Source organism: Triplophysa rosa, unplaced genomic scaffold (genome assembly GCF_024868665.1).
Source record: "Triplophysa rosa unplaced genomic scaffold, Trosa_1v2 scaffold138_ERROPOS95506, whole genome shotgun sequence".
Classification (NCBI taxonomy): Eukaryota; Metazoa; Chordata; class Actinopteri; order Cypriniformes; family Nemacheilidae; genus Triplophysa; species Triplophysa rosa.
The window spans coordinates 43290-71263 of NW_026634142.1; the positions used below are offsets into that span (position 1 = coordinate 43290).

General features: G+C 40.7%; 1 protein-coding gene across 6 annotated transcripts in view; it reads right to left on the minus strand.

The window, feature by feature from the left end:
• The window catches only part of LOC130549570 (myomegalin-like), a 54994-nt gene that overhangs the window by 4729 nt on the left and 22291 nt on the right, over positions 1-27974 (minus strand). For 4 of the 6 annotated variants that reach the window (XM_057326812.1, XM_057326810.1, XM_057326814.1 and 1 more), the window contains 34 exons: positions 26967-27164; positions 26654-26812; positions 26471-26581; positions 25985-26122; positions 25712-25891; positions 25424-25618; positions 24990-25184; positions 24248-24308; positions 24078-24166; positions 23688-23756; positions 22064-22170; positions 21804-21949; positions 20172-20290; positions 19730-19842; positions 19292-19637; positions 17455-17680; positions 14562-14678; positions 14122-14360; positions 13831-14021; positions 13208-13443; positions 12555-12606; positions 12267-12469; positions 10997-11134; positions 9671-9880; positions 9324-9455; positions 4142-4258; positions 3870-4059; positions 3454-3578; positions 2169-2387; positions 1977-2078; positions 1369-1574; positions 1149-1292; positions 913-1051; positions 734-780 (listed from right to left, as the gene is read on the minus strand). In XM_057326812.1, coding sequence (XP_057182795.1) covers positions 734-780; positions 913-1051; positions 1149-1292; positions 1369-1574; positions 1977-2078; positions 2169-2387; positions 3454-3578; positions 3870-4059; positions 4142-4258; positions 9324-9455; positions 9671-9880; positions 10997-11134; positions 12267-12469; positions 12555-12606; positions 13208-13443; positions 13831-14021; positions 14122-14360; positions 14562-14678; positions 17455-17680; positions 19292-19637; positions 19730-19842; positions 20172-20290; positions 21804-21949; positions 22064-22170; positions 23688-23756; positions 24078-24166; positions 24248-24308; positions 24990-25184; positions 25424-25618; positions 25712-25891; positions 25985-26122; positions 26471-26581; positions 26654-26812; positions 26967-27164 — 5259 coding nt within the window. The remainder of the gene's footprint in view (positions 1-733; positions 781-912; positions 1052-1148; positions 1293-1368; positions 1575-1976; positions 2079-2168; positions 2388-3453; positions 3579-3869; positions 4060-4141; positions 4259-9323; positions 9456-9670; positions 9881-10996; positions 11135-12266; positions 12470-12554; positions 12607-13207; positions 13444-13830; positions 14022-14121; positions 14361-14561; positions 14679-17454; positions 17681-19291; positions 19638-19729; positions 19843-20171; positions 20291-21803; positions 21950-22063; positions 22171-23687; positions 23757-24077; positions 24167-24247; positions 24309-24989; positions 25185-25423; positions 25619-25711; positions 25892-25984; positions 26123-26470; positions 26582-26653; positions 26813-26966; positions 27165-27974) is intronic. The other 2 variants (XM_057326811.1, XM_057326813.1) reach the window with 2 other exon arrangements.

Genomic DNA, 27974 nt, shown 5'->3' on the forward strand with positions numbered 1-27974 from the left:
CTCTCACGTACCTTCTCGGGATCGGTTCCACATTTGTGGAATGATCTGCCCGCTGCTACAAGATCAGCAGATTATATAGCCATCTTTAAAAACCGTCTGAAAACACATCTCTTCCATCAACACCTGACTGATCAGCTCTGACTTCTATCTCTTTCCTACTCTTTCAAAAAAAAAAAAAACTTTAGCTCTGTATACTGTATGAGATCAATTTTCTTTTATTGCACTTATGCTTTTTGTTGTCCTTATGTTGTTCCAATTGCTTCCATTATTTCCCTCATCTGTAAGTCGCTTTGGATAAAAGCGTCTCCTAAATGTAAATGTAAATGTAAATGTGAGCCAGGGTCTTACCAGTGCCCGAACCCGTGTACACCATATACTGATTCACCACCTCGGGAGCTGACTGAGACACAGCCGTAGTTCCAGAAAATGCTTATGGAGATCTTTCTATTACTGTTTTTCAAGCCTTTTCAGGTATTTTCATGATAATAAAGTTTTATAATGATGAACGAAGGTTTGACGTGTGTTGCTTTTTCAAATGCACGATATAAGCGACTCAAACTCACAGTGATATCAGATGGAGAAGCCCTTCCTACTGACCTTCACGAACAAGCTGCGCATAAACACAGTCGAAACCATCGCGATATCCTAACCGCACTAGATGGGTCGATTTACACAACATTTAGTGAAAACCGCGACTAATCATGCAGCCCTAGCTGGTACACATTCATCTCACCTCTAGATTGGCTCTGGCTTTCTTCAAGACATCTCGAGTCCTGGACACTGTAACACAGATGAAAGACACTTCTGGAATCTATAACCACTCCTCAACCCAACCATGGTCAAAGAAACTTACCTGTTTACTCTCGATCACAACATCACTGTTTAATGATAATTGAAATCTTGTGTACTCACGCTGGTTAACAATGAAAGCCTCCATGCTCTCTTTAGTGTGGTTGGTGTTTCGCAAGCGCTGGATGGTCCCTTGCAGAACTTCCTCCTGCTCCGCGATCCTCAGATGCAGTGACTGGATCTCATTGCGCATGGACTGTTCCTGTGAGAGATTTACAGCACATTTACACGTCATTTCATTTCCTTTTTTGCCTTCGGTGAGTGTGACATTAATTCTAAAACAAGTATGACTTCCAAACCCTCTGGATGAGATGGGCGGGGCCGTCGCTGCTCGGTAGCGCTGCCCGCCAGAACATCTTGAGCAGAGACGCGGCCTCGTCCAGAATCTGGTGCAAAGTCTTCGTGTCGGAGAGCAGCGTCTTTAGTGCATCATATTCCAGCACCTAAAAGAGACAGAACATGAAAAAAACTCCACTGTTGGTGAAATGGTTTCATTGGTCAGCGACCGTTCAGCATCACCTTCCCGCTGTTGATCTCCAGCAGTGCGCTGTTGAGGGAGGACTGAAGCGTAGCCTCCATCCGCCGAACCAACCCGCTTCCCTCAAACACCTGCTGCTGCAGCGCGCTGTAGTCATCCACGTGACCGATCACGTGACACCCGTTACGGTTGGCAAACGAGCCGTCAGGAGCGTCTCCTTCCAGATCGCTGTGACACTCCAGTGAGTCTGACATAAAGATTGTGTGGTGACTTCACAGTTATACCTCATCAGCTACTTGACAGGGATTCCCCACCATACTGAAGTAGTTACCTGCATTCTGTTTGCTTTTAAACCACAACAGATTTCCCCAATAAAGTTGCCTTTTACATCCAAAGTGACTTACGCTGCATTATACTATACGTTAGTTTCTGAGTATGTTACCCCACTCAAAAACAACCAAACTCGATCAACGAGTAGTAATTTGAAGTCTTAGGAATTAAGAACGGACACACCTTTAGTAATGCAGCATTTTACATGATGCCTTCAAAGTTGATGTAAAGTGTAAAAACCAAACTAGGACCAACACTGACCAACTGTTTTCTAACACTGTTTCAGTGAGTATGTCTTATACTGTATGCACACACACACCAGTAGTGTTCACAGCGTTCTCCTCCAGCTCTGAGAATGGAGAGTGCAGAGGTCCAGATGGAAAAGCGCCGACATCTCTGACCGGAGGAGAGGGAGATGGGTCTGTGAAAAACACACATCACATTGACACGTGGCGGTGTTCACATTAAAGTCGAAGGACAGAAGAAAGAAAAGAACACGCGTGCATGTTACCATGCAGTAACTGTCTGCGGTAAAGCGCATCTCTCAGCGGGCTGACAGGAAAAATGGGAGAGGGACGCGGCTCGACGAACTGATCCAACTGTTTTTGCAGCTGAATACGGAGAGCGCTGTTCTCCTGGACACTGTGCTCCAGCTGGGCCCTCAGAGCCCGAACCTCCATTAACAGCTCCCGCAATTCCACTGACGGGTACTGCACCTCACACGCGTATCCTAAACAAACACCAACCAAGAGTTATGTTGCTAATGATTTACACTAATGACACGTGTCCGGTATATTTCAGAATTGCTTTGTTCTGAAACTCTGTCACCCTTTACTCACCCTCCAGTTGTGCTAACCTGTATACATTTCATGGTTCTGTTAAACACAGAGAAAGATATTTGGAAGAATGTCTGCAATTTTCAGTTCTGGGACATCGTTTGCTCCCATAGTAGACAATTGTGTAATATTGTCTTTTTTTGTTCTGTTGAACATAAGTTGAGATATTTTGAAGAATTTAGGAACACAAACAGTTCTGGGCACCTTTGAATTTTTCCTACTATGGTAGTCAATGATGTCCCAGAAATGGAAAATTACTAACATTCTTCCTAGGACTGCACGATCATGGGTAAAATGATCATCATGATTAATAAACACCATTATTTTGTCAGTTCAGAACTTTAGTTTTTTTTTTTACTTCAGCCTGTTTATTAGGTCTATACTTTGTTGTAATCTGCTGCAGTTGAACTTCTTCAACACTGTATTTCAAAGCACACAAAAAAATTACATTCTGTGACCTTCGGAATGAAACCTTGCAACTCCTTTTTTGATTTCTAGTTTTTTTTATAAACCTTTATATTGGTCACCCCTCATGTTTGTCTGTAGGTTTTGCAAAATAGCATTAAAATAGTAGAAATGCAGTGAAAAAATGTTTTTTACTGTATTTCCTGTAAAGTGGCAGTTTAAAAAATACAAGTTTTGCTATGATTTTCTGACCTTATCGGGAGTTTTGTGCTTGCTTTAAAACTTTAATATCACAACGATTACGCTCAATTAATTGTGGGAAGCATAAATCGGTATCACGATTAAAATACGATTAATCGTGGAGCCCTAATTCTACCAAATATCTTCCTTTGTGTTCAGCAGAACAAAGTCATTTATATAGGTTTGGTATAGTAAATTATGACAGAATTTTCATTTGTGTATCCCTTTAACTGTCTGGACTAATATGTATTTACTTTAAAGCTGCTTTGCACAAAAATCCAAGGTAGAAATTCAGCAGCAGTTGCAGTGTGTTACCTGTGGGGCCGCTTTTTCTCTCTCTCCACACGCGCTCGTGCAGCTGTTGTTCACGCTGAAGGGAGTGAAGCAGTGTTCTGCTCTCAGAGAGCTGCTGTTGTAGTAAACTCACTTCATGCTGCAGTCTGTGACAAAACACAAAGTCTGTCATCCATCTCAGTCTTCCTTTGATCTGATTGGCTGAGCAGCCGACGAAGAAAATGAATTTAGGTAGTTTCATTTTTAGTACTGTTAACTTGTCTCTGATGAGGAAACGCCATCATTTTACTCACAGCCACAAAACCTGATGCTTTGGTCACTTTTTTGTCATCGTTTGTTATCGTCGGCCAAGAAGAAATATACAAACTAACAGGCTCAAATTTGGCCTAAAAAAACATTTTGTTGTTTATAGAGTTTGTGTGTTTGTGTTTTCAGACCTGTTGGTGTGCTCTTGATTGTTCTGTCTGTCCTGTCGCAGCTGGTGAATTTGTTGACTTTGACTACAGTTGTGTGTCTGCAGCCGTCTTAACTCCTCCTTCCATCTCTCCGCCTCTAACCCCGCCTGCTTCAAACGAACACGGCCTGAAAGTACAGCCTCCCGAAGTTGCTCCGCCTCTTCACTGCTCTCTATCGTTTCAAATAGTATCATCAGGTCAGTACAGAAACCAGAAGTGTCAGTGTTCATGTAAACGCGCGTGTGTGTGTGTACCTGTGCTGGTTTGTAGTCTGGACTGCAGTGCTTGATTTTCCTCCTTAAGTGCTGTAATCTCATTGGTCAGTTCATTGACTGTGTCATGTGACTGGATGTAGATGTTTGTAGGTGCCGCTGTAGAAACACGCAAGCACTCGTGTTACACTGATCACGTTCCCCAAAGTTCACCACTGACCCTCGCAGAAAACTCTCTTTATTCTTACAAATAAGCGTCATCTGTGATCAGTGTTTGTTTAATGATCAGTTGTCATTGTGCAGACTGCTGACAGATACACACAGTGTAGATTGTGAAGACATCTGGTCACTACACATGTCACAGGGCTGGGCAGTATTTATGATACATGTATTTAAAATACAAAGTAGTATTTTGTCATTTGTATTTGATTGGGTTGATGAAAATGGCTTCATATTTTGTATCAAAATACTTCAGTGTTTGTATTTTTGTCATTTCAAAATACTGCAAAATACTTTGTAAGAAGTCAACGTGATGACATCATAAAAATGCGGCCGCTGATTGGTGCCTACTCGGTAGTTTGCCCGGACTTGTTGTTGAGAGCGGAACAGAAAATTGGAAGAAGGTGGTCAAGGTGAGAAACGTGCAGGCTGCAAGATGTCCATCTATCTATTGCATAAATTGCTTTAATTTTTAAGAGTTTGTGTTAAGTTTTGGTCTTCGTGTTAGTAGCCGAGGCTAAACACTATTATACCGAGCAGCAGCCCCATGTTAGCTTGCTACTTTCAGCCTGTTATGTTCGTTGGTTGTGCATGAAGAAAAAAATAACACATTTCAGTCCCCACATTCACACATAAATTGAACTGTTTCTGTTAGACCTTTGATAAATGTTTTGGAATACCTGCTCTGTTGTATGGTTGGAATTGGATTAATACTCCTTGAGAAGTTCTGTTGATACTTCTTGATTATATTTATGGCTACATAAATATTTGCTGAATAAATATGCTTGTTGAATATTGTACCTTAATTCAAGTAGCTGTTTAATAAGACCATGATTTTGCATACCATCGCATGAACGACTGCCTGTCACATAATATATTATTATATGTTTATTATTATTTATGATTAACAATCAAATGGTTATTTAATGAGAAACTAGTTGCTATGGATACAGGTGCCATCAGTTGTCTTCTTCTTTGTTTGTCATTGAGTCAGTGTTGCTGATGCATAGAAGGCCCTTTGTTACCAAACACCAAGTAACTAAATTAGGATACAACTACAAGTCGTTTGCAAACTGTAAAACATTAAACTGTTAGTAACTTTAAAACTAACCTTTATCTGGGTGATCACAGCCAAGCATTTGTTAATATTTGATCTGTTAACTGGTTGCATGTGTGAGATTTATTGCATGACTTGGGCAGAGATCAAACATTGTTGACTTAATCCACAGAATCAGCACTGTAAAACTTTGCTGTAGTTTTTGCAGCAGGTTTGCCAGTAACTTACTGTAGATTTAATTACTACTTAATATACTTTCCAATTAGTACTGTTTTCAATTACTTTAATCAAAATTAAAACACTTTGACTTTTGAGATTCAAAATGAGCAAGAAGAGACTGGCATTAGCACAGCAACACTGCAAAAAATAATATTCTTCCTAAGCATTTTTCTCTTGTTTTCTGTAAAAATATTTAAAACTTATTAAATTACGATACATTTACATCACAAGAAAAAGTGATCCAAGATATTTAGTCTTGTTTTATGAAAGAAGTTTATGCTTAAAACAAAATTGTACATTAAATCTACAGTAAGTTACTGGCAAACCTGCTGCGAAATTACAGCAAAGTTTTACAGTGAGTGTATCAGTGATAGATCAAATAGGCCAATTGATGGAGGCTTTGTGAAGAAATTTCATGCTGCCTTGTAAAAGTATTTTATAGTATTTTTAAAATACAAATATTCAGTAGTTTATTTTGATACAGGGTGTGGCCACTGTATTTTGTAGTTTATTTTGATACACTTAAAAGTAAGGTATTTGGTCTTTTATTTTAAAATATATTTTGATGTATTTTTTCCCAGCCCTGTCTATACACACACACACACGTTTACTTTCTAAATAAGGACATTCCATATACAGTACATCTTCGGTTTTTATACACAATTAGTTATGAACACTAAAACCCAATTAGAGGTCTTTAAAATTGCGTGGAAAGAGAGTGCAAACTGTTATAAAAAGGCACTAAAAGCAGCAAAGGCTGAGCACCTCCGTAACCTCATAGAAACTAACAAAAACAATCCAAGGTTTTTATTTAGTACAGTTGCTAAACTAACAAATAAACAGACTTCACCTGACCTGGGTATTCCGCTGCACTTTGGTAGCAATGATTTCATGAATTTTTTTACAGAGAAAATCGAAAACATACGAGACAAAATAGTAAAAACTCAACCTCCAAGTCTGTCCTATAAATTAGTACCAACCATCGCCCCAAAAGAAAGGCTACAGTGTTTTTCACCTATAAAACAGGAAGATTTAATTAAACTTATTGCAACATCTAAACCTACAACTTGCTTATTAGACCCCATACCAACTAAATTATTAAAAGAGTTATTACCCGTTGCAATTGAGCCCATTTATAACATTATCAACTCGTCAATTAATCTAGGCCATGTCCCAGGAGCCTTTAAACTGGCCGTCATTAAGCCTCTTATCAAGAAACCAAACTTAGACCCCAATGAACTAGGAAACTATAGACCGATTTCAAATCTCCCTTTCCTGTCTAAAATACTAGAAAAAGTAGTGTCCACTCAGTTGTGCTCTTTCTTACAAAATAATGACATACACGAAAAATTCCAGTCAGGCTTTAGACCGCATCATAGTACTGAAACTGCGCTCGTTAAAATTACAAACGACCTGCTTATAGCATCAGATAAAGGTAACATCTCACTCCTAGTCCTGCTCGACCTTAGTGCTGCGTTCGATACTGTAGACCATAAAATACTTCTAGATCGCTTACACAATTATACCGGTATTCAGGGACAGGCACTACAATGGTTCAGATCTTACTTATCAGACAGACATCAATTTGTCCATTTAAATGGGGAATCATCAAATCTAACGCAAGTAAATTATGGATTACCTCAGGGATCGGTTTTAGGACCCTTGCTATTCTCCATATACATGCTGCCCCTTGGAAACATTATTAGAAAACATGGAATTAGCTTCCACTGTTATGCAGATGATACTCAGCTATATATCTCATCAAGACCAGATGATTCCTTCCAGCTATCCAAATTGGCAGAGTGCATCGACGATATAAAGCATTGGATGACTTGTAATTTCCTTCTTTTAAATTCTAATAAAACAGAAATATTACTTATCGGACCAAAGACACGTGAGCAGAATATTTCGGATTATGACCTGCAAATTGAAGGCTGCACTGTTACTCCAACAAATACAGTTAAAGACCTTGGCGTTATATTAGACAGCAACCTGTCATTTAAAAATCACATCTCAAATGTCACAAAAACAGCCTTCTTCCACCTTAGAAATGTTGCCAAATTGCGAAATATTTTATGTGTGGCTGATGCAGAGAAGCTTATTCATGCATTTGTGACCTCAAGACTTGACTACTGTAATGCACTGCTTAGTGGTTGTCCTGCAGCATCAATAAACAAACTACAGTTAGTTCAGAATGCAGCTGCCAGAGTTCTAACCAGGTCCAGAAAATACGATCACATAACCCCAATGTTATCAACCCTTCACTGGTTACCCATTAAGTATCGTATTGACTTTAAAGTTCTTTTAATTACTTATAAAGCCTTAAACGGTTTAGCCCCTACCTACATAACAGAGCTTCTACCACACTACAACCCATCACGCTCTCTAAGATCTCAAAACTCCAGACTTTTGATAACACCTAGAATAACTAAATCCACCAAAGGGGGTAGAGCTTTCTCATACGTAGCACCTAAACTCTGGAATAGCCTCCCCGATACTATTCGAGGGTCAGACACACTCTCCCAATTTAAATCTAGATTAAAGACACATCTTTTCAGCCAAGCATTCACTAATACATAGCTAATGAACAGCAGCTACGCTAATTATTCTCTTTCTGTTTCTGCCCTCGCCTCGGGATGCCCATCCCGAGGTAGGGAGAGATTCCGCCAGGCCCAGATGAACGTCATATGCCCATCCACAACTAGAGATTACGCCAGCTACATCGGAAAATCCCGTGCCATCCTCCTGCGAGAGCCTGCGGACTGACTGACCATCCAGCTCCATCCAAGGCAATTCCATCACCACCCAAGAAAAAGGCGACCATCTGGCCGGCCCAGCTCAGACAATTCCATCCCCAACCGAGAGCAAAGACGGACTACCTGTCACATAAATGCTAAATTTACAATACTTGGTATTTAATGCTAAACTTACATCACACGACAGCAGTTTGAAGTTATGGCTGCACTCAGTGACTTTGATTGGAGGTAGCTGGGTGGGTGTTGTAGGGAGTGGGGGGGCTTGTTGGTTGTGGTTCGGGGCGTTTCATTTGTTGGGACTGTGTGGATCTGGTCTGGTTGGTCTTGTTTTGTGGTCGATGTCGGACAACAGAGGAATAAAGTTAATTATGCCATTACTACTTTTCCCTGGTTGTTCCTCTGTTGTCTGTTGTTGATCGCGGAATGGGACCGGGTTGGACCTGCACGGTTTCGGCGGGTGGGGCTTCCTGGGTCGCGGCTCGTGGGCTCTCCCTGTTCTTCGTGGACGTTGCTCGGTGGCTTTGGTCGGGGTCACTGAGTGCAGCTATGACACGTCAGAGGAGATCTGGCCCTCCCGGCTGAGCCTGGTTTCTCCCGAGGTTTTTTTTTCTCCATTATTCAGCATTGGAGTTTGGGTTCCTCGCCACAGCAGAGCAGTGCAGTGTTGGCTTGCTCACCGGGAGACTGCATTTATTTATTTATTTATTTATTTATTTATTAGATATTATTTATTATAATGATCTTGCTTGGTCTATAAACACCATGCACTGTGCTGTGTTTTACCTTTCTGTGTTTTTCTTATTTGCTCCTGTAAAGCTGCTTTGGAACAATGCACATTGTGAAAAGCGCTATATAAATAAAATTGAATTGAATTGAATTAAAACCTTAACAGAAAACAGTCAGCATTTTAACAATAAAAACTTGGTTATGGTAAGATGGAGACACAGACAGACAGACGCGCGCACACACACACCTGTCTCTCGTGCAGCTGTGGACAGACGTCCCTCTAACTGTTGTCTCAGTCTCTCATTGGTTCTGATGGAATCTTCCAGGCGCTGACGTAAAGATCGAATCTCTCTCAGGTGTTCTTCAATCACATCCACACCTGTCAATCATTATTACATCGTTATGTGTTATGTCTATAAATGAATGCAGAGACTTTATTCTACTCAACTGAAGTTAATTCAGCTTTGTTTGTAGAGCACGCTCACAAAACAGTTTTCCAGAGACATGTGTATATTAGAGTACCGAAGGACTTTTAACCGTCAGTTGTTTTTCAACTTCTATTATATTATCCCAAGTGAGATGTCACACACACACCTGATTGGCTGTTTCCAGACTGGAAATAAGATGACCCATCAAAGCTTTGAATATTTGCCATGGCCCACAATGCACTGCTCTCCATCAGGCTTGTGTGTGAGGGGTATGCACTGTGTCCTGGTGCATGATGGGATACGGGTGTGTCATTGAAGGAATGCGGTGTGTGTGCCGTGAGTTGATAGCTGGAGAGTGAATGAGGGGCGCTGAAAGCTGAGAAGGAAGAAATTCAGTAGAGACACACGCAAAGCCTCCGTCATGTCCTTTTAATGTCTCAATATTCATGACTATTCAACTACACACACTAGCAGATACAACACATACATTTACATCTAAAGCGACTTACAAGTTGGGTAAACAATGGAAACAACTGGGTCAGCATTAGGACAATAAAAAGCATAAGTGCAATAAAACATGTCTCACAAAGCCTACTACAGTGTACAGAGCTAAGTTTATATATATATATATATATATATATGAGTAGAAAAGATATAGAAGTCAGAAATGATCGGTCAGGTGCTGACGGAAGAGATGTGTTTTCAGCCGATTCTTAAAGATGCTACAGAATCTGCTGATCTTGTAGCAGCAGGCAGATCATTCCACAAATGTGGAACTGATCCAGAGAAGGTTCGTGAGAGAGATTTTTTTCCCTTTGTGGGATGGCCCCACAAGACGTCATTCCATTTCAGAGCACAGGGATCGGGCGGGTATATAAGTCTGTATTAGTGAGTGAAGGTGCCAAACCAGTGGTGGTCTTGTAGGCCAGGAGCAGAGTCTTGAATTTGATGCGAGCGACTATAGGGAGCCAATGTGACTTAATGAAGAGAGGAGTGACGTGCGCTCTCTTTGGTTCATTGAAGACCACTCTTGCCGCTGCATTCTGGATCATCTGTAGAGGTTTGGTTGTACAAGCTGAAAGTCCAGCCAGTAGCGCATTGCAGTAGTCCAGTCTGGACAGAACAAGAGCCTGGACTAGGACTTGCGTAGCATGCTCGGATAGGAAAGGTCTAATTTTCCTGATATTGTAGAGGATGAATCTACAGGGCTGGGTGGTGCTGGCAACCTGATCAGTGAAGTTTAGCTGATCGTCGATCACCACTCCCAGGTTTCTGGCCGTTCTGGAAGATGTGATGGTTGATGAGCCCAGTTGAATGGAGAAGTTGTGATGGATCTTCGGGTCGGACGGGATTACAAGCAGTTCTGTTTTTGCAACGTTCAGCTGCAGGTGATGGTCGTTCATCCAGAGCGAAATGTCGATGACATACACAAAGAGCACAACACTTCAGGTTTCACACAATCACACACACATGCTGAAACATCTGCGCTCACTTCTCATTGGTGGCCTGTGACCGTTCACAGTCCTGCTGTCTAGAGGTTGGCATGAGCTGGGGTCAAAGGTCAGGTTGGCAGACCAGGAATGGTTTTGACTGAGAGGCTTGGAGTTGGACAAGGCTCCAAAAAACAAACCTGCAGATGTTTGACCAAACAGTGAGTTCAATCCCTGAGAATCAGTAGAAGTTCAGTTCCATCTCGATGATATCTGTCACTCAACACCTTTTACGTCATGTGACTTTAATGTAGATGCTTCAAACAAAGGTTTCATTAGAGACGTTCCATCTCTCTTAGGCTCATATCACCACTAAGCTGAAATGTTCTTAAGCGTGTGGTGAAAGTATTAATGCCCTCTCTAAATCTCTAGGGGGCGGTTTCAGGGACAGGGTTTAAGACTAGTCCTAGACTAAAATAAATGTTAGAGCTGTCAAAACTGAAAAAAGCTTACAGTGACTTGTTTTAAATTCATAAGTGCTCTTGTTCTGTCTCCAAATGCACACCAGTTAAGCTTTTTTGTAAGGCATGATTGTAAAAACTGCAAAAATGTAACTGCTTAAATGTCCTAATTTAACTAAGGCCTAGTCCTGGTTTAAACTAATCCCTGTCCGGGAAACCACCCCCATATTTCTCTATTTCTCTTTTATCAATTAACAGTCAATCTCACACACCTGTAGTTAATGGATAGGTGCGTAGGAAAAAAGACCAACAGGTCCAAATATAAGCAAAAAAGAAAAGAAATCTCGCACACTACCAGTGCTTGCAAAGAGATCCATTTAATTAACAACCTTCATCAGGCATATACAAACATGTGTGAATACAAGTTAAAATAGTGACAACACCAATCACTACAAGAGTTCATCAATTAATAATTTGTAACTCTCATGAATGACTCTCTAATGACGTACGTATGGAACGTGATTATTAATTGATGAACTCTGATGAAGGTTGTTAATTAAATGGATCTCTTTGCAAGCACTGGTAGTGTGCGGGATTTCTTTTCTTTTTTGCTCTTCTCTCTTTTCTGAAATTGACCCCCTTGCTGGACGTCCTCTGTGCTCTGCTGGATGAACAGAACAGACGAGCTAGACGTCAGAAAATCACCATTACACAAACCACATACCTGTACACTGTATGTGTGATACACAATCACATTTCAAGATCAAGTTCAATATCATTTTTGTACCAAGTGAGTGAAAGAAAAGTATTTGCTTTTATGACAGAAACACTGGATTTGAGACGTGTGTGCGCGTGCATGTGATTGATGTACCTCTGTCTTCTTGTGCAAAGTCAATGGCCACATCCATGTCTGAACACACATCTAAATCCTCATTGGTGGACATTCTGTCATCAGAGACAAATGAAGTGTGATCTGATTGGTCTGTAGTCTCAAAAGGGGCGTGGCTGCTGCAGGGCGTGTCAGGTCGAAGTTTGGTGTGGATTTGATCTTTCCGTTGAAGCTCTTTATTCAACCTGCTGACGTCACGAAGACCATTAACACAATCATTGTGGTGTAACGAAAAACAATCATGTATTTTATTTGCGAGAATACACTCGCCTGTGCGCCAGAAGCTCGTCGCGCGTTTTGTCCTCTTCCTGCTGCTCAGAACCTAAAGAAACATTCGCACATCTGAGTCAATGAGAAAAAGGGTTTTGCTGAGTCCCAATTCGCCTACTTATGCTGTGCCCTTAAAGTATGTACTGTTTTTGTTATGGAAAAGTATATACATTTTTGTGCGCAGCAAAACAAATATCCCGCACTGGGACATACTAACAGGAAACGGAAGTGGCTGCTGTTGCCTAGACAACGCTTTGATTGTTAACAGTCACGATTATCAAAATTCAGCCATTCTTTACATTGAAGTATTTCTTCACACGTTATTTCTAATGTAATGTTATTCATTCAGTGAAGCATCACTTATTTAATTGTATTAATGCTGTAAAGCATGACTAAACTCCGCCCTCTCGAGGTGATCTCAGCCGTTGGAGTGTCCATGGATCTGCACTTCCAATTTTCACTGAAAACATTTGACCATCCGGGTACTTTGAGAATACTCATTTCAGCACACTGTGATAATTCTGTTTTCAAATACTATTTAGGACGGATCGTATGCGGATTGGGACGCAGGGTTTGAGTGTAAAATGACATGCGAGTGTGATGCTAAAGGCCTGTTAGGAGTTTCCGTGAATGTTGTGTGTTTGAACGCTCACGTCCGCTCATCTTGCTGCTGACTCTCTGAGCGAGCGAGGAACTCTGGGAAAGCTGCTCTCGAAAGCATTGGCCCATGTAATAATCGATGTCATTGGCACGCAGCAGCTCTTCAAAGGCTTTGGTGGTGTCGCTCAGATGATGCGTGAGGATGTGACAGATGCTCCGCCCCTCTCTCATCCTCTGCCGCAGATGTGACAGTTCCCTCGCCTGTGCCTGAATCAGCGTATTGTACTTCCTGTTCAAATAGGAAGAGAAAAGGATTGGCGTATAGGTTGTAAAGCGCAGCTAAGAATAATGACGTATATTTCATGCCCTTGTTGCCTGAGGAACATTGACTTTCTATGACTGCATGCAGCACATTTCATCTGAAGTTTATTGACTATATGTTCTTGCATTTGCAGGGTTCGGGTTTGATTAGGTTGTTAGAAATAACGTTATCCGTTGGATTGTGTTGAATAAGTTACAAATGAAAAGGAAAAAACACACTGAAGTTAGGGGTTAGGCTATAATGGGTTTTTTTTTCTCAATAGGCTAATACCAGATGAAAGTTTGAAATGAGTTCAAAACAACACTAAGCATGTGCTGCCCACACTTATCTGTGATAAACTTGTGGTGGACTCACCCAGGCCAGGTGGCACATTTGCCCTCTTCTGGGCCGCTCTTTCCCTCCAGCTTGGAGTTTTTCATTTGGGTCTCCAGCAGGGCCACACGACTCACCAGCTCCTGAAGTTCTCTGCTGGGTTTCATCGGCCCTGCGTCTGACTGCCAGCCCTCATCTTCATCTCCAGCACTTTGAAACTCCCAGTTTACCTGCTGGATGCGTGTCTGATGGTTAATTTCTGATTTGAGTGAATGGGGTTGTTCTCCATTATTAATGACATCAGATATTTCAGGACTAACAACAGAACGTTACCTTACGTGGCGTGCGCTCCATACTAGACCCATAGTCTGAGGAGGCGGAGAGCGAGCGTACACGCAGCTGCAGGCCGCGAATGACTTTGTGGCAGCGAGAGAGCTGTGCACGCAGGTCCTGCACCAAACGCTTCAGAGAAGAGGGGTCGTCCACCTGAGTACCGCCGCTGTCACCGTGCCAACCGCCACGTCTGCTCACCGCACCCGAGAGAGAGATGCATGTCTCCAACTCATCCACTTCTGCACAGGAAAATATGATGCATGAAACGCAGGCTATTCATTTAGAACCATGATCAAACTGACTGGAATTGCCTGTGCACCTTCCAGCCAATCAGAATCAAGTATTCAAACAGACCATGGTATAATGTAATGTATTGGTTATGGTGTATATGTAATATACAGTATATAGGGTATATGTTGTATAGAAAGTGTGTATTGTACCCGGGCTGCTGGCGTTCTCTCTCTCAGCTTCATTCTCACTTCGGCCACTCGTCTCATAACCCAAATCCTGAAGATCCACTTGAACTTGTTTACTGTCCCTCTGAACGGCACTTTCCGCTGAAACACACACAATATTACACAATTCAATCATTGAAAAGAATGTTTGCCAATACAGTAGTTGAAATGAAATAGTTAAACATGTTGTGACTTGTGAGGACATTTAAAGTGGACCTTACGACTTTTAGGACTTTTATAAATGAAAGTGTGTGCGTGCGTGCGTGCGAGCGGAGATGGGCACAAATACATCAAAAAGTATTTAGTTACAAATTACAAATACTACTCATAAAATGTATTTAAATAAAATACAAAATACTGCTGTGAAAAAATGTATTTAATTAAAATACAAGTAATTTGTAAAATTACAATATTACAATAAAAAATACAATATTTTTTTACAAGCAATCATTTAAAGTGCAAGAGTAACAGTGGCGTTAGATACACAGAAGAAAGAAAGAAAAGTTTTCTAAACAGCAGTCCATCAAACACTCTTTTGATTTTAGCAACACACTTACATAAACATGTAGGCCTTCATGTCATTTTACTATTATTATCATTATTTATCGTTCACTGGAAGGCGGGACTTCCTTCGCTTGAGCGGCCATATTGAGCGTCGCATTCCTCCCCATTCATAATGGCAGTGGCGCATGTTGTTAATATTAATATATTTGCCGCGACCCACCTGCCATTACAGTTTTTTACAATTGCTATGACAATTTTTTCAATACTTTTAACAATTTTCCTAAACTCTTAACACAGTTATCACAACATCTGGCTGTGTAGGCTATACGATCAACACATTTCTTGTTGCTTTGACACAAAATCCATACATTTAACACAGATTTAAAATGCTTTAACTTCTTTAACATCCAAGCTCAACCAAGACCAAAACAATGTATTTTTACTGCCAAGTTTACAAATGCTTTTTTTGTATGTCAGAACAGATAACATCACGTTCTAAACCTATAACATTATATAAACTTATAGACTATAAAGTCAAAGTGAGCAGCTGTTCATATTGTGAATTACAACATGACCCTTACATACATCACCTGTATTTTGTTCCATTGCTAATGAGAAACAGCAAATTGAAGTTATGCAAATATACAGTATAACTCACAGCCATAGTCTATGTTGAAGCCTGCTGTCATAAACATGTAAAGTGAGGGACAGAACATTATCGTAAGATGAACCCCCTTGCTAAAATACATATCCATCAATAACTGTATATGTGTAAAGAAACATTTTAATTTTATTAGGTAAATAGTGAATGTGATATATAAGTGTTTAAAGACAACATATTGTTTCCAAACTTGCAAATAGTTGGCTGCACTTGCTGGAGGCATATAACCCCGAAGAGACCTTTTCAATTCAAATGCATTTCTACTGTAATAACTTTCACTTTGAGTGCGAAAAAAAGGAAAAGTTCACTAGAAATATACAAATGTAAACAATTCTGAAAACTATGGATGTAGCAAAAAAAGCAGATAGGCCCGTGGGGCTCCCCAGACCCCAGTTTGAAAATCCCTGTCAAACCCCAGTTTATCATACAGAGAGGCTGGTGAATGAATATAGACAAATCTCATCTGTGACACAGTGGCATTTATTGTCCAGAGAAACCAACAGGTAGGGTATTGTATAAGGGCAGACCTGACACATAAAATAATGCCGTTTCTGTAATTACATCTGATGGTAGGGTTTTTTATGACATTGTGCTATGATTGACCAAATGTTCCTGTTAGTAAAGAACATGTGTTAGTGTTTTGGTAGACACAGTGTATTGTGTTAGTGTATTTTTTAAATTAGTGTTTGAGTTTAGGAAAATTGTTAGGAGAATTGAAAAAATTGTCATAGCAATTGTTAAAAACTGTAATAACAGACAGGTCTGAAGATATTTGGAAGAATGTCAGATCTCATTCCCCATTGACTCCCATAGTATTTATTTTCCCTACTATGGCAGTAAAGGGAAATGAGATGTGAAGTATCCTTTAATGGAATGAAAGATCACTAAAGTCTAGAACAGGGTTGTTTACTGTTTAATACAATTAATTTTAATAATATTTTTTATATTTGTGTTCTGCTTGCATTGGCTGTGCCACAAGCTGTTTAGCTCAAATTATTATTGATAGCTCAAAATGTATTACATATTTCAGTATCAAAATTTGCTCCACCACTTTTGGAACAGTGGTGCCACCAATGCCTGGTGAAGTTATTATAGGCAAGAATAAAATGAAATATTTGAAAAAGCATTTAAGTATTTTAAAATACAAAATACAGTCTCTCTAACGCTAACCCTAATTACAAATTACATTTGACTTTTTTCTGTTAAGGAAAATACAAATTACAAAATACTCAAAAGTAATTAAATACGTATTTCAAATACATGTAATTAAAATACTGCCCATCTCTGTTTGTGTGTGTGTGTGTGTGTGTGTGTGTGTGTGTGTGTGTGTGTGTGTGTGTTCATGTTTGTATATCCCGGTGGGGACCTAAACCTGAATACACACCAACACATGGGGACTCGTGTCACCGTGGGGACCAAAATTGAGGTCCTCATGGGCACAAAAGCTAATAAATTGTACAGAACAATATTTTTTACAAATCTAAAAATGCAAAAAGTGTTCTATGATCTTTAGGTTTAGGGATAGGGTTAGGGATAGGGGATAGAATAAAGTATAAAAACATTACGCCTATGGACTGTCCCCACGGGGATAGTCAACCAAAGCCTGTGTGTGTGTGTGTGTGTGTGTGTGTGTGTGTGTGTGTGTGTGTGCGTGTGCGTGTGCGTGTGTGTGTGTGTGTGTGTGTGCGTGCGTGTGTGCATGCGCGTTCTCACTGAGGAGTTCTCTGTAGTCTTTCAGTTGGTCATTGAGCGCGTGCACCGTGGCCTCTGACACCATCAGTCTCTCCTGCAGCTCGCGGCTCTCCTGATGACACACAGCGACGTCGTTACGGAGTTGCTCCACCTGCTCCCGAAGCCCTGCCTCCACATGTTGCCAGAACCCAATGGCATCACTTCCTCTATTACTGGAACCCTCGCAGTCACGCCTCACCTCTACATCCTAACCCATAAGAACAACACAATCAACCGCCGTCTTATAATGTGATTATAGTCACGACTGAAGAATGCTTATTGTTTTATTAAATAAATTATTTTATGACATTAACAATGACATGCGTGCGTGAGCAACTTGTCTGAGATCTCTTTCCAAAAGACAAATTTATTGAGTCTCGATCAGTGACTGCCAGATTACACATGTTAAAAGCATTTTATTTTAAAAAAAGAGCTCAAATCTATGGACTGTAAAAGAATTTTTCTAGCATTGATTACTCAATTCTATATAGACTGTTTCATCGGATGGGCATGCGCCTGACCCCCAGTTAGCTTCTGGTTTGTGTTTAGCTACTGTCTAATAATATAACTATTTGATTGTTCATATTAATTTGTATTATTATTTTACTGTATAATTATTGTATTAAATAAACTTTTTGTTGAATTTTGTTGTATTTTCATTTGATTAAATAAACAACATGTTGAATGGGTCCTGTAGCTTTGTCGCATTTAAAGAAACCGTATGGTACATTGACATCTAGCGGTTGAGCTTGGTATCGCAGTCTAAAGTCAAAATATTGGAGAGACAAGTTTAGACAAGTAACGCTTCTTCTCGGTTCAGAAATAATCTACAGGCGCTTGTGAATGTCCACCGGAAGTTCAGTTGGGCTCTCAAAATTACTCACACGCAGTAACGTTTGTTTATGTTGTTCAGATGAAACCGTCTATACAGTATACTGTACTGTACAATATAAATCCATTCAAATGTATTATAATTTCATGTATTCTGTATCTTCTTTATTGTTCAGAATGATATCTCTTTACTACAGTTACTATTCAATTAAATTCAATTTTATCTATATAGCGCTTTTTCACAATGTGCATTGTTCTAAAGCAGCTTTACCGGAGAAAATAAACACAAATACAGTACACTGCATGATGTTGTAGAACAAGCAAGATCATTCTAATAAAGCGATGTTAACGGAATTTACAGAACCTTAAACTAATCTAATATATCTGATCAAGTTAACAACTAAATGTATGTAAAGCTGCTTTGCAACAACGCAAAATTGTGAAAAGTGCAATATAAATAAATGAAAGAACGTTTTTCAGCAGGTATTGTTGCACAGCAGCTTTATGGGAAACATTTCAGTAGAGGGAAATGATGTATGATCAAATATCAGCTAGTGAACAAAGTAAAAGCAATGTTCGAATTTTTCATTCACAGATCAGGGTTAGACATCTGAATTATGTTGTGCTGATCAAGGGGCTTGTTGCAGTCCTATTATTGTAGTTTTGTGTATTGTTTTATAAAACGGTCAGTTCTGGTCCTTGATTCTGATTGGCTGAGCCGAGTTCTAAGCCATTATAAAATACCCTGATTTATAACGGCTGACCGCATTACATAGGCTAAATATCATTTTATTTACTTTATTTTATGAAACCTTGCTACGCATATGGAATAACCGTTTTGTTATAAAAGCAATAAACCCCGCGAAGCAGTGGGTTACAGTGCATTTTATAACTCCGCCTTGCGTCGTGCCACAACGCCCTTGGCTGTTATAAAATGAACCGTAACCCACTGCTTCGCGGGGCTTGTTGCTTTAATAACATTGTGTACCTGAGCTGTGTGATGGGCTGTAGGTTTGTGTGACGGCAGCGCTCCGAGGTCCAGAGAATGCGGTCTGGTGCACCTCCTCTTCCATCTCCTCTCCCTCGACTTAACACACGGGGGCCCACGCTTGCCCTGAGGGGCCCGAACATCTTCATCACCATCATATTTCTCCTCTTCCTCCTGATCACCTGTCTGGAGCTCACGCTTCTCCAACAATCCACACTTCACAGATACCTCATCAGCTGCTCTTAATCCAAATTCGGACCCAGATTCCGATTCACATCTCAACTGTGATCCAGTTTCACTAAGATGGAGCGCTGCTTTCTTTTCATGCAGACTAGGAAGAGTGTTTCTACCAGAGCAACAATACCAACACACATCAAAAACAGAGCAAATGACGAATGAAACACAACAGCACAGGTCGCATGTGATGGATGTTTGTACCTGCTGCGAGTTCGCTCGGTCCGGCCCGTCACCTTGACATCACATCGCTCCCCTACTTTCAGATTATGTGACAATATTGTCATGTTCACCCGTCCACTAGACATCCCAGCGTTCTGTGGGAGAAATACAGTGAGCTTAGAAAACTTTCAGAAAATTGAAGTATTGTAGGACAAAATTATGATCATTCCAAAAAGAAATGAGATCAAAATACAGAGATCCGAACAACAGCCACAATACGTTTACTTTCATTGAATGGGTCTAGAGTAAAAAAAGGTTAAACATGTGAACTGTTGAGCCAAAGGTTCAGTTCATGCCCAGAATGTCAGATGCAGGAGAAAGATGATTTCATTGAAAGGGTTTTCTCAAAGATTTCCTGCTCACACTACAGATCATCCTTCACAACATTCCCAAAGTTAAGCTGTGAAGAGATGATTGATGTTACCTGTGAATCCCTCAGACTGTGAGCTGTAACTTTGATCTCATCATCCTCATCCTCCATGCTGTCTGTGAAAGCCTCGCTGCTGCTCTCGTGTTCTTCATCATCCTCATCACTGCTGGATTCTAAAGGAAACACAACACACGTGTCATCTTTCTTTGGCTTTCGGTTTCCAGAACGTCAAGTCTTTTTTACTCAATGTCATTTCATATATCAGAGCAGGAGTTACTGTAACCACAGCAATGACTGTCAATCCTCAGACTGACTCATTTATCTCAAGAATTACATTTACTGCAACAAAAAGACTGACATATATACTGTATATACAATTTTCTAAAGACTTGTGCTATACATAAGATGAGGGACTTTAGACAATAAAGATTCAAAATGATTCAATGTTCAGGATTAACGTCCGTCACATGCACTAACCAGCCCGATAGAACTGATATTACACTCTCTTGATGTCCACAGATATAGACGCTATATGAGACCAATTTTACTGCACTTCTGATTTTTGTTGTCCTTATGTTGTTCCAATTGCTTCCATTGTTTCCCTCATCTGTAAGTCGCTTTGGATAAAAGTGTCTGCTAAATGTAAATATAACAGCAACATTTACAGTATGTACATATGAAAGCTCATGTACAGAGTAAATAACCCAGGAACTGTTTACTGACTCTGTGCTTTTGTTTAGTAAGGACTGTTTGAGTTCTGCTGTTTGTTGATGGATCTGTCGGATCATGAAAAGGCATTGGAGGTGATTCATCACAGTCTATAGTGAAGAGTGTTAGTTATGACCGAGCATGGAGATGTTTGCGGTTTCTCTGAAGATGCCACACAGTCATATTCATGCAGACACATGATGCAGAAACGCCATACATGCACAACCTAACCCTACTTGTGTTACTTCAACATTAAAAACCTTTGACTAACCCTCATACAAAACTCTGAAGAGAGAGATGGATTACTGTGTCTTCGTCATGAAATATTCCAGTTTTGGAGCTTAAATCAAATACTTACCTGTTTTTAGTTTACTGAAAATCTGCAGTCCCATGAATCTTTATCTAACCATCCTTACAAAAATACAAATTCTAAATGATTTCTCAAAGACAATAAGAAAGGACAAAAGTGGGTGCCAAGGAACAAATCTGTTTACATTTATTTTTGTTTCAAATACATGAAATAGATTTTCCATGAACAGGAACGAAACATGAATGCTGATTAATGCAGTAAAAACAGCTTCATTAAAAGCATAAAAATAAAGTCATCTTGTTTAAAGTAAGGTGACATTTGTAGTTGTTTTGATGCATACTCCTAACATGCAGATTGATTTTGTAAATGCACTGCTGACAGTGATACGTTACAGTAACTGCTGGTGGAGACGTACAGATTTCCATTCGCTCGGTGAGACAACCATGAATGAGATGAAGAGTACACAACACAACAGAACCATCAAACAGACATTACTTAAAAGACAAGAAAACAAGCATTACACAAAACAAGCCCAAACAAGCTGTGGAATTATGCATAAAACACACACACACGTGAGAAATCTACAGTAATGTCTGGATTGAAGCATCAGTTATTAGTTCTTAAGGAGTTAGTATCTGCACAGACTGCCCAGCTCTGCCGTGTCCCACCTCCATAATCCATCTGTGTGAGAGCGGCCCGCTCCAAAGCCAGCGCCGTCGCTCGGGTCCTCGCCAGAACTTCTTCCAGCTGTCCTCGCAGTGCCTGAAGTGAGTTTAGTTCAGCGTGTAGCGCACCATCGCTCTTCTCACCGCCGCTAGAGTTCAGACCACCCAACAGACACATTAAAACACTGTTTCACACAAATCATCTGTCGCTGTGTGTATGAATACCGTCAGTGAGCGTGAGACAGCTGTCGCTGTGTTCTGACCTGTCTCTCTGATTCTGGATGTGTCGGAGGTTCTGATAGAGCTTCGTCTCAGACCTCAGAGATTGGTTCAGGATCTTCTGTTCTGACACAAGCTGCTGTAGGAAATACTAACACACACACACACATCTTACCATACTGAACACACACTTCTACAAAACCATATCAAGCCAGTAAAAAAACGATCTGGACCTTTTAAGATCCTTAAAGGCATATTTCACCGGCAAAGCAAAATTTCCTCATGTTGTACTCACCCTCAAGGCATCCTAACTGAATATGGTTTTCTTCTGGAAGAATAATGCAGTCGGAGTTATAATAAATACCACGTATCATTTTACTTCCAAGCGGGAGAATGGGAGTGAACAGGCGTTGATTTTTTGAAGCTCCAAAAAGTGCATCCATCGATCAATGAACTGCTCGAGACGGCTCTGTGGTCTTAACAAATCCATGCGTTTGTTTAAGAGAAATATCCATAGTGACAGCGCTAGTAATGTTGATGTCTAACTTCCGTTATCCCCCGGCTGCACGTGACCCATAGGATGGTTTCAAAAAGTCGACAACCATTCACTCCCATTCTACCGCTTGGAAGTAAAATGATATTTGGGATTATAACTCTGACTGGATTATTCTTCAAGAAGAAAACCATATTCAGTCAGGATGCCTTGAGGGCGAGTAAAACATGGGGACATTTTGTTGCATTTAACCCATCCAGAGAGTAGTGAACACACACACACACACAAGTGGTGAGCACACGTACACCCAGAGCAGTGGGCAGCTATCACTACAGCGCCGGGGGCAAACAGGGGTAAGGGCTCAAGAGCACCTCAGTCGTTACCTGCCGGCCCTGAGAATCAAACCGGCAACCTTCTGGTCACGAGTCCCACTCTCTAACCGTTAGGCCACGACTGCCCCATTTGCCAGTGAAATAGCCCTTTAAGTCACATTTTAAAATATCTACATTGATACGTAAGGTAAGAAAATGAAGAAATGTAATATAGTAAAATAATGGGAAATAATTTCTGAAGAGAAAAGCGATATTAAGAAAAGAGGTTTTTGAAAAGCTTCATTTAAACAGAGATTATTGTGACTGGCTGTAATGCATCATGTGATGTGTCATCCTGTCATTGTCCAATCAGTGTTTGTTGGAAAGACGTCAATCAGCTTTACACAACGACACATTTACATCAGAGAATTTATTCAGTGTTCCTAGTTAACAAGAGCAACTTTTCATTTTAAACACCGTCACTATATGCGTCCAATGGTTTTAGAATTTGTTCTCGGTCATAATGATTGCTCTCCAGCATTGTCTTAAACTTCCTTTACATGCGGCGTGATGCAACAAAAGACAATAGAACGCATTAGAACCCATTATAATTTTACATTTTGGCCACACTGTATGTGGCGTGGCGCGACAATCCCATTAGAACAAGCCGCGTCAGGTGTGGACACGGTGTTACAGTGAACTCTCTAAATATTACGATATTCAGATAATGGTCAATGTTAAAAAACAGAATTAAATCAAAAGCTGACACATTTGTACTCTCATAAAAGCTCATAAAACTCAACATGTGTTACCAGGTCACAAATTCTTTTTCAACAGAAACAGTGTGAGATTCTCCTGCATTACCTGATAATCTGTCAACCGTGAGCCATCATGAGCAGCCTCCAGCGCACCACGCAACTCTAACACTTCCATCTACACACACACAGAGGAGCATGTGGAGAGACACAGGATTAGTGTGTGTGTGCGTACAGGTTTATATTCATTGTCCGCACAATGATGGTAAAAGTCTGATTCATCTACATTGTGTGTCTCAGTCAGTGTTCTCCACAAAGTAAACTGATCAGAAATGAAACTAAATGACGTTTATTTTAGAATGTAAAAATGAATAAAGGTTTGTGTGATGGTTAGGCTTAGATTATAGTGTTCTAACTAAGTGTGTATAAAAACAAGTCTAAGAAGTCTACAGCGACTGTACTCATGTGACAGATAAGCAAACGTGCGTGTGTGTGACACCTCAGTCTGCTTGTGTTTCTTCAGAGTCAGCTGTAATTCCTCTCTAACAGTTTGTATGTCAGGATCATCTCTGCCGCTTGCACACACACCTGCTCATCACAGAAACACACACACACGCATGAACAGATGAATGACATCACACAAATGACATTTACTGCTGTGACACTCACCCTGTGCTGCATCTGCTGGTGTGGAGCTCAACATCACCTGATCCTGAACCTGCAGCAGCTCCTACACACACACACACACACACACATCACACACACATCACAATGCAAAGAACAAAGTTCAAATTTGTGTTCGCTCCAAACACCAACCACAAGCATTTATTTTTATTATTTAACAGATGAACAACATTCTGACAATCAAACAGTGAAAGCACGTGACTCGAGACCAAAAGAAGCGTGCAATAGTAATCTAACCCTAAAAACACTATCTATTTTTTTATACAACTTTTTCTGTAAATTATATTTCATTCATTCTGCTGTATATAGCACATACCTTGTACTACAATAGTCTATTCTTATTTTTTACTTGTGCATATTTACATACACACATAGCTTTACTCTCTATATCTTTATCTTATGTTTATTGTATTGTATTTCTTAATTTTTTATACCCATAGGCCCTTATTTAAATCATGTGTACAGTATTCTATTGTGTTATGGTCTCTGTGTACTGTTGTTGCTGCTTCTGTGTTCTGGATGCTCCTGTCACCAAAACAAATTCCATGTATGTGCAACCCTACTTGACAATAAAGCTTTTTCTGATTCTGATTCTCATTCTGATAAACATGTGGATGAGTTGAATGTTTAGTATGTCTGACAACATGTCTGTGACACAGATGCCATCATGTATGTTCATGTACTGTATCTAACCTGTGATGGGATCATCTGTGTGTGTTCTTGTCACCTGTATGAAGGTGTCTTTCTCTTTAAGAAGACTCGTGAGGGTCTGTAGCTCTCTGACTGCAGGAACCGCTGCATCTCTTTCTCTCTCTCTGTTCACTTCATTCAGCTTCTGTTCCCGTAACAACAGCTGCCGGCGCAACTCCTGCACCTGAGCCAAACGCTCAGATATCACCTGCCCCGACCGCACCCTATAATCCTGATGGACAGACGGACGGCGTGAAACACTGACGTAACAAACACACGGACAACAACGTCTCGTTCCAGACAGCTGATTGTTAGGATGACATCACTGTCAGAAAGGGTTTCAGTTATTCGTGTCATTCATTTGAATCTGAACACACATGATTTTCAAGTCTGCATTTTCACTTTTCTAAGAGTTTAGGTATGATCATTGTGAGTGTTGAATGTTGGGAGAAGGTTTTGTTGTGTTAGTACCTCTGTGTGTCGGTCTCTGGTGCTGATGGTGTCTAATAGCTCTGTGATCTGTCTGTGGTGTTCCTGCAGCTGTCTGCTGTGCTGTGACATCACTTCCTGTAACAGACGCTCTTTCACAGACAGATGAGACTGCAGCTCGTGTATGACATCAGCAGGACCGAGCGACACCTCCTTTAACAACACTGACCTCAGTTCCTACACACACACATTTAACATCATGTTTATCACAAACTGTTGATACTACAGCACCAGACTTTTAAATATCTGTGTGTGCGTGTGTGTGTTTACCTCTGTGTGTGTGTTGTGTGTGTGTAGAGCTGTCTGCAGTTGGTGAATGATGTTGTCTCTCTCTTGTATTGCGTGCAGATGTTTCTCATCACTCTGCTGTTTCAAGCACTTGAGTTTCTGACAGGATTCCTGAGTTCTCTCCAGATCCAAGTCTTTCCTCCGCACCAGACTCTCTAAACTCTTCACAGACACACACACACACACACACACACACTTCAGCATGTTTCATCACAGAGAAGCAGACCGTTTGTGTTTGTGTATTATGACACACACCGTGATGGTGTCGTTGTTGTTATTCAGGATGTTGTTGAGTCTCTCCAGATCTCCATCTTTCTCACGGATTGCCTGCTGCAGTCGACGCACCTCAGCGTCTTTTTCCTCCAGACAGCGAAACTTCTCATCGATTGAGCCCTACACACACGCACATATGCACGTGTGCACACGCGCACCCACACACGCACACATACATGCGCACACACACACACACACACACACACACACACACACACACACACACACGCGCGCACACAGTAGGAATATTAATACAACACATTCTGAAGAAATGCCATGGATCTTTCACCTTCTAAACTCACTAGAAAGGAAGAAAAAACTATTCATATATGAATCATGATTCAATCTTCTAGCGATTCAAATCATTTCACAAATTTCATGGCAAGTTTAGAAAAAGTCTTTTTTTAGGTAAAATAATGTGATGTTTTCACATTTGACCTATCATCACCTACAGTAATACACACACACCTCTAGCGCTCGGTCTCTGTCTCTAATGCGACTCTTCAGCGCGTCCAGTAATGCGTCTCTCTTCTGTGTTTCAGAGGAGTCAGGCGAGCGATCCAGCAGATCTGAATACTCCTGTCAATAAAACACACACAAACAGTTCAAGATGACGTCACTGAAGTATGACAGAATGAACGCGTGTATCACCTGCAGCAGAGCGTGTTTGTGATGCAAGCGCTGCTGGAGTTGTGTGATGGTTTTGTCTCTGTTGGTGATCTCCGATCGTGTGTTCATCTCAAGATCTTTCAGCTCACATGTTTTCACCTGAAGCTCAGACCGCAGCCGTGTCAGCGTCTCACGCAGCTCCTGTCAATATCAACACAAATCATCACAATAAAAAGTGGTTTATAAAGGGCTGATGTCAGCGCTCTGAATAAATCACAACATCCAGAGAGAACCAGCGACTCCTCTGATGTTGTGTGTGACCGGCGGGCTAAAGTAAAGAGATTTAGGACCAGACCTGATTGTGTTGTTCTGTTGTCTCTCTGTGCTGTAGGGTCTCTTGCAGGTTGTCCTGCAGTCGGTCTCCAGAGCGTTTCACGTCCTCCATGTGTCTCTCTGTCAGTTTGTGTTCACGCTGACACGATTCCAATTGCAGCTGACACGACAACAGAGAACTCTGCAACAACACAACTGAGTCCACTGAGCCGTCTGGAGCCTTCAGTGAGAAACACAATTCAAAGAAAAACAACGATCACTCTCTCTCTTATTTCTTATTGGGTTATTGTAGGTTTGTTGTTTTATGTATTGTAAGCACACACAATCATGCCAGCAAAGTGCCTTTACATTTAATAGAAAGACAAAGTGTGTGTGCGTGCGTGAGGCTCTGTGTGTGTGTGTGTGTGTGTGTGTGTGTGTGTGTGTGTGTGAAGGGTAAACCCTACGGTATGGGGACAAAATGTCCCCACAAAGATGGCAATATCCAAAACCCTTGTCCTTGTGGGGACATTTTTTTGGTCCCCATGAGGAAACAAGCTTATAAATAACACAGAATGAACTTTTGTGAAAATGTAAAAGAGCAGACAGTTGTGTGTGATTGTTAGGGGTAGGGAATATGATATACAGTTTGTACAGTATAAAAACCATTGTGTCTATGGAATGTCCCCATAAAACATGGAAACTCAACGTGTGTGTGTGTGTGTGTGTGTGTGTGCGTGCGTGCGTGCGTGCGTGCGTGCGTGCGTGTGGACTTGGTTTTTATATGTTAGTGGGGACCTAAACCTGAATGCACACCAACTTATGGGGACTCGTGTCACTGAGGGGACCAAAGTTGAGGTCCCCACAGGCACAAAAGCTAATAAATTGTATAGAACGATAATTCTAAAATCTGAAAATCTAAAAATGCAAAAAGTTTTCTATGATCTTTAGGTTTAGGGGTTGGGTTAGGGGATAGAATATGCAGTTTGTACAGTATAAAAAACATTACGCCTATGGACTGTCCCCACGGAGATAGTAAACCAGACATGTG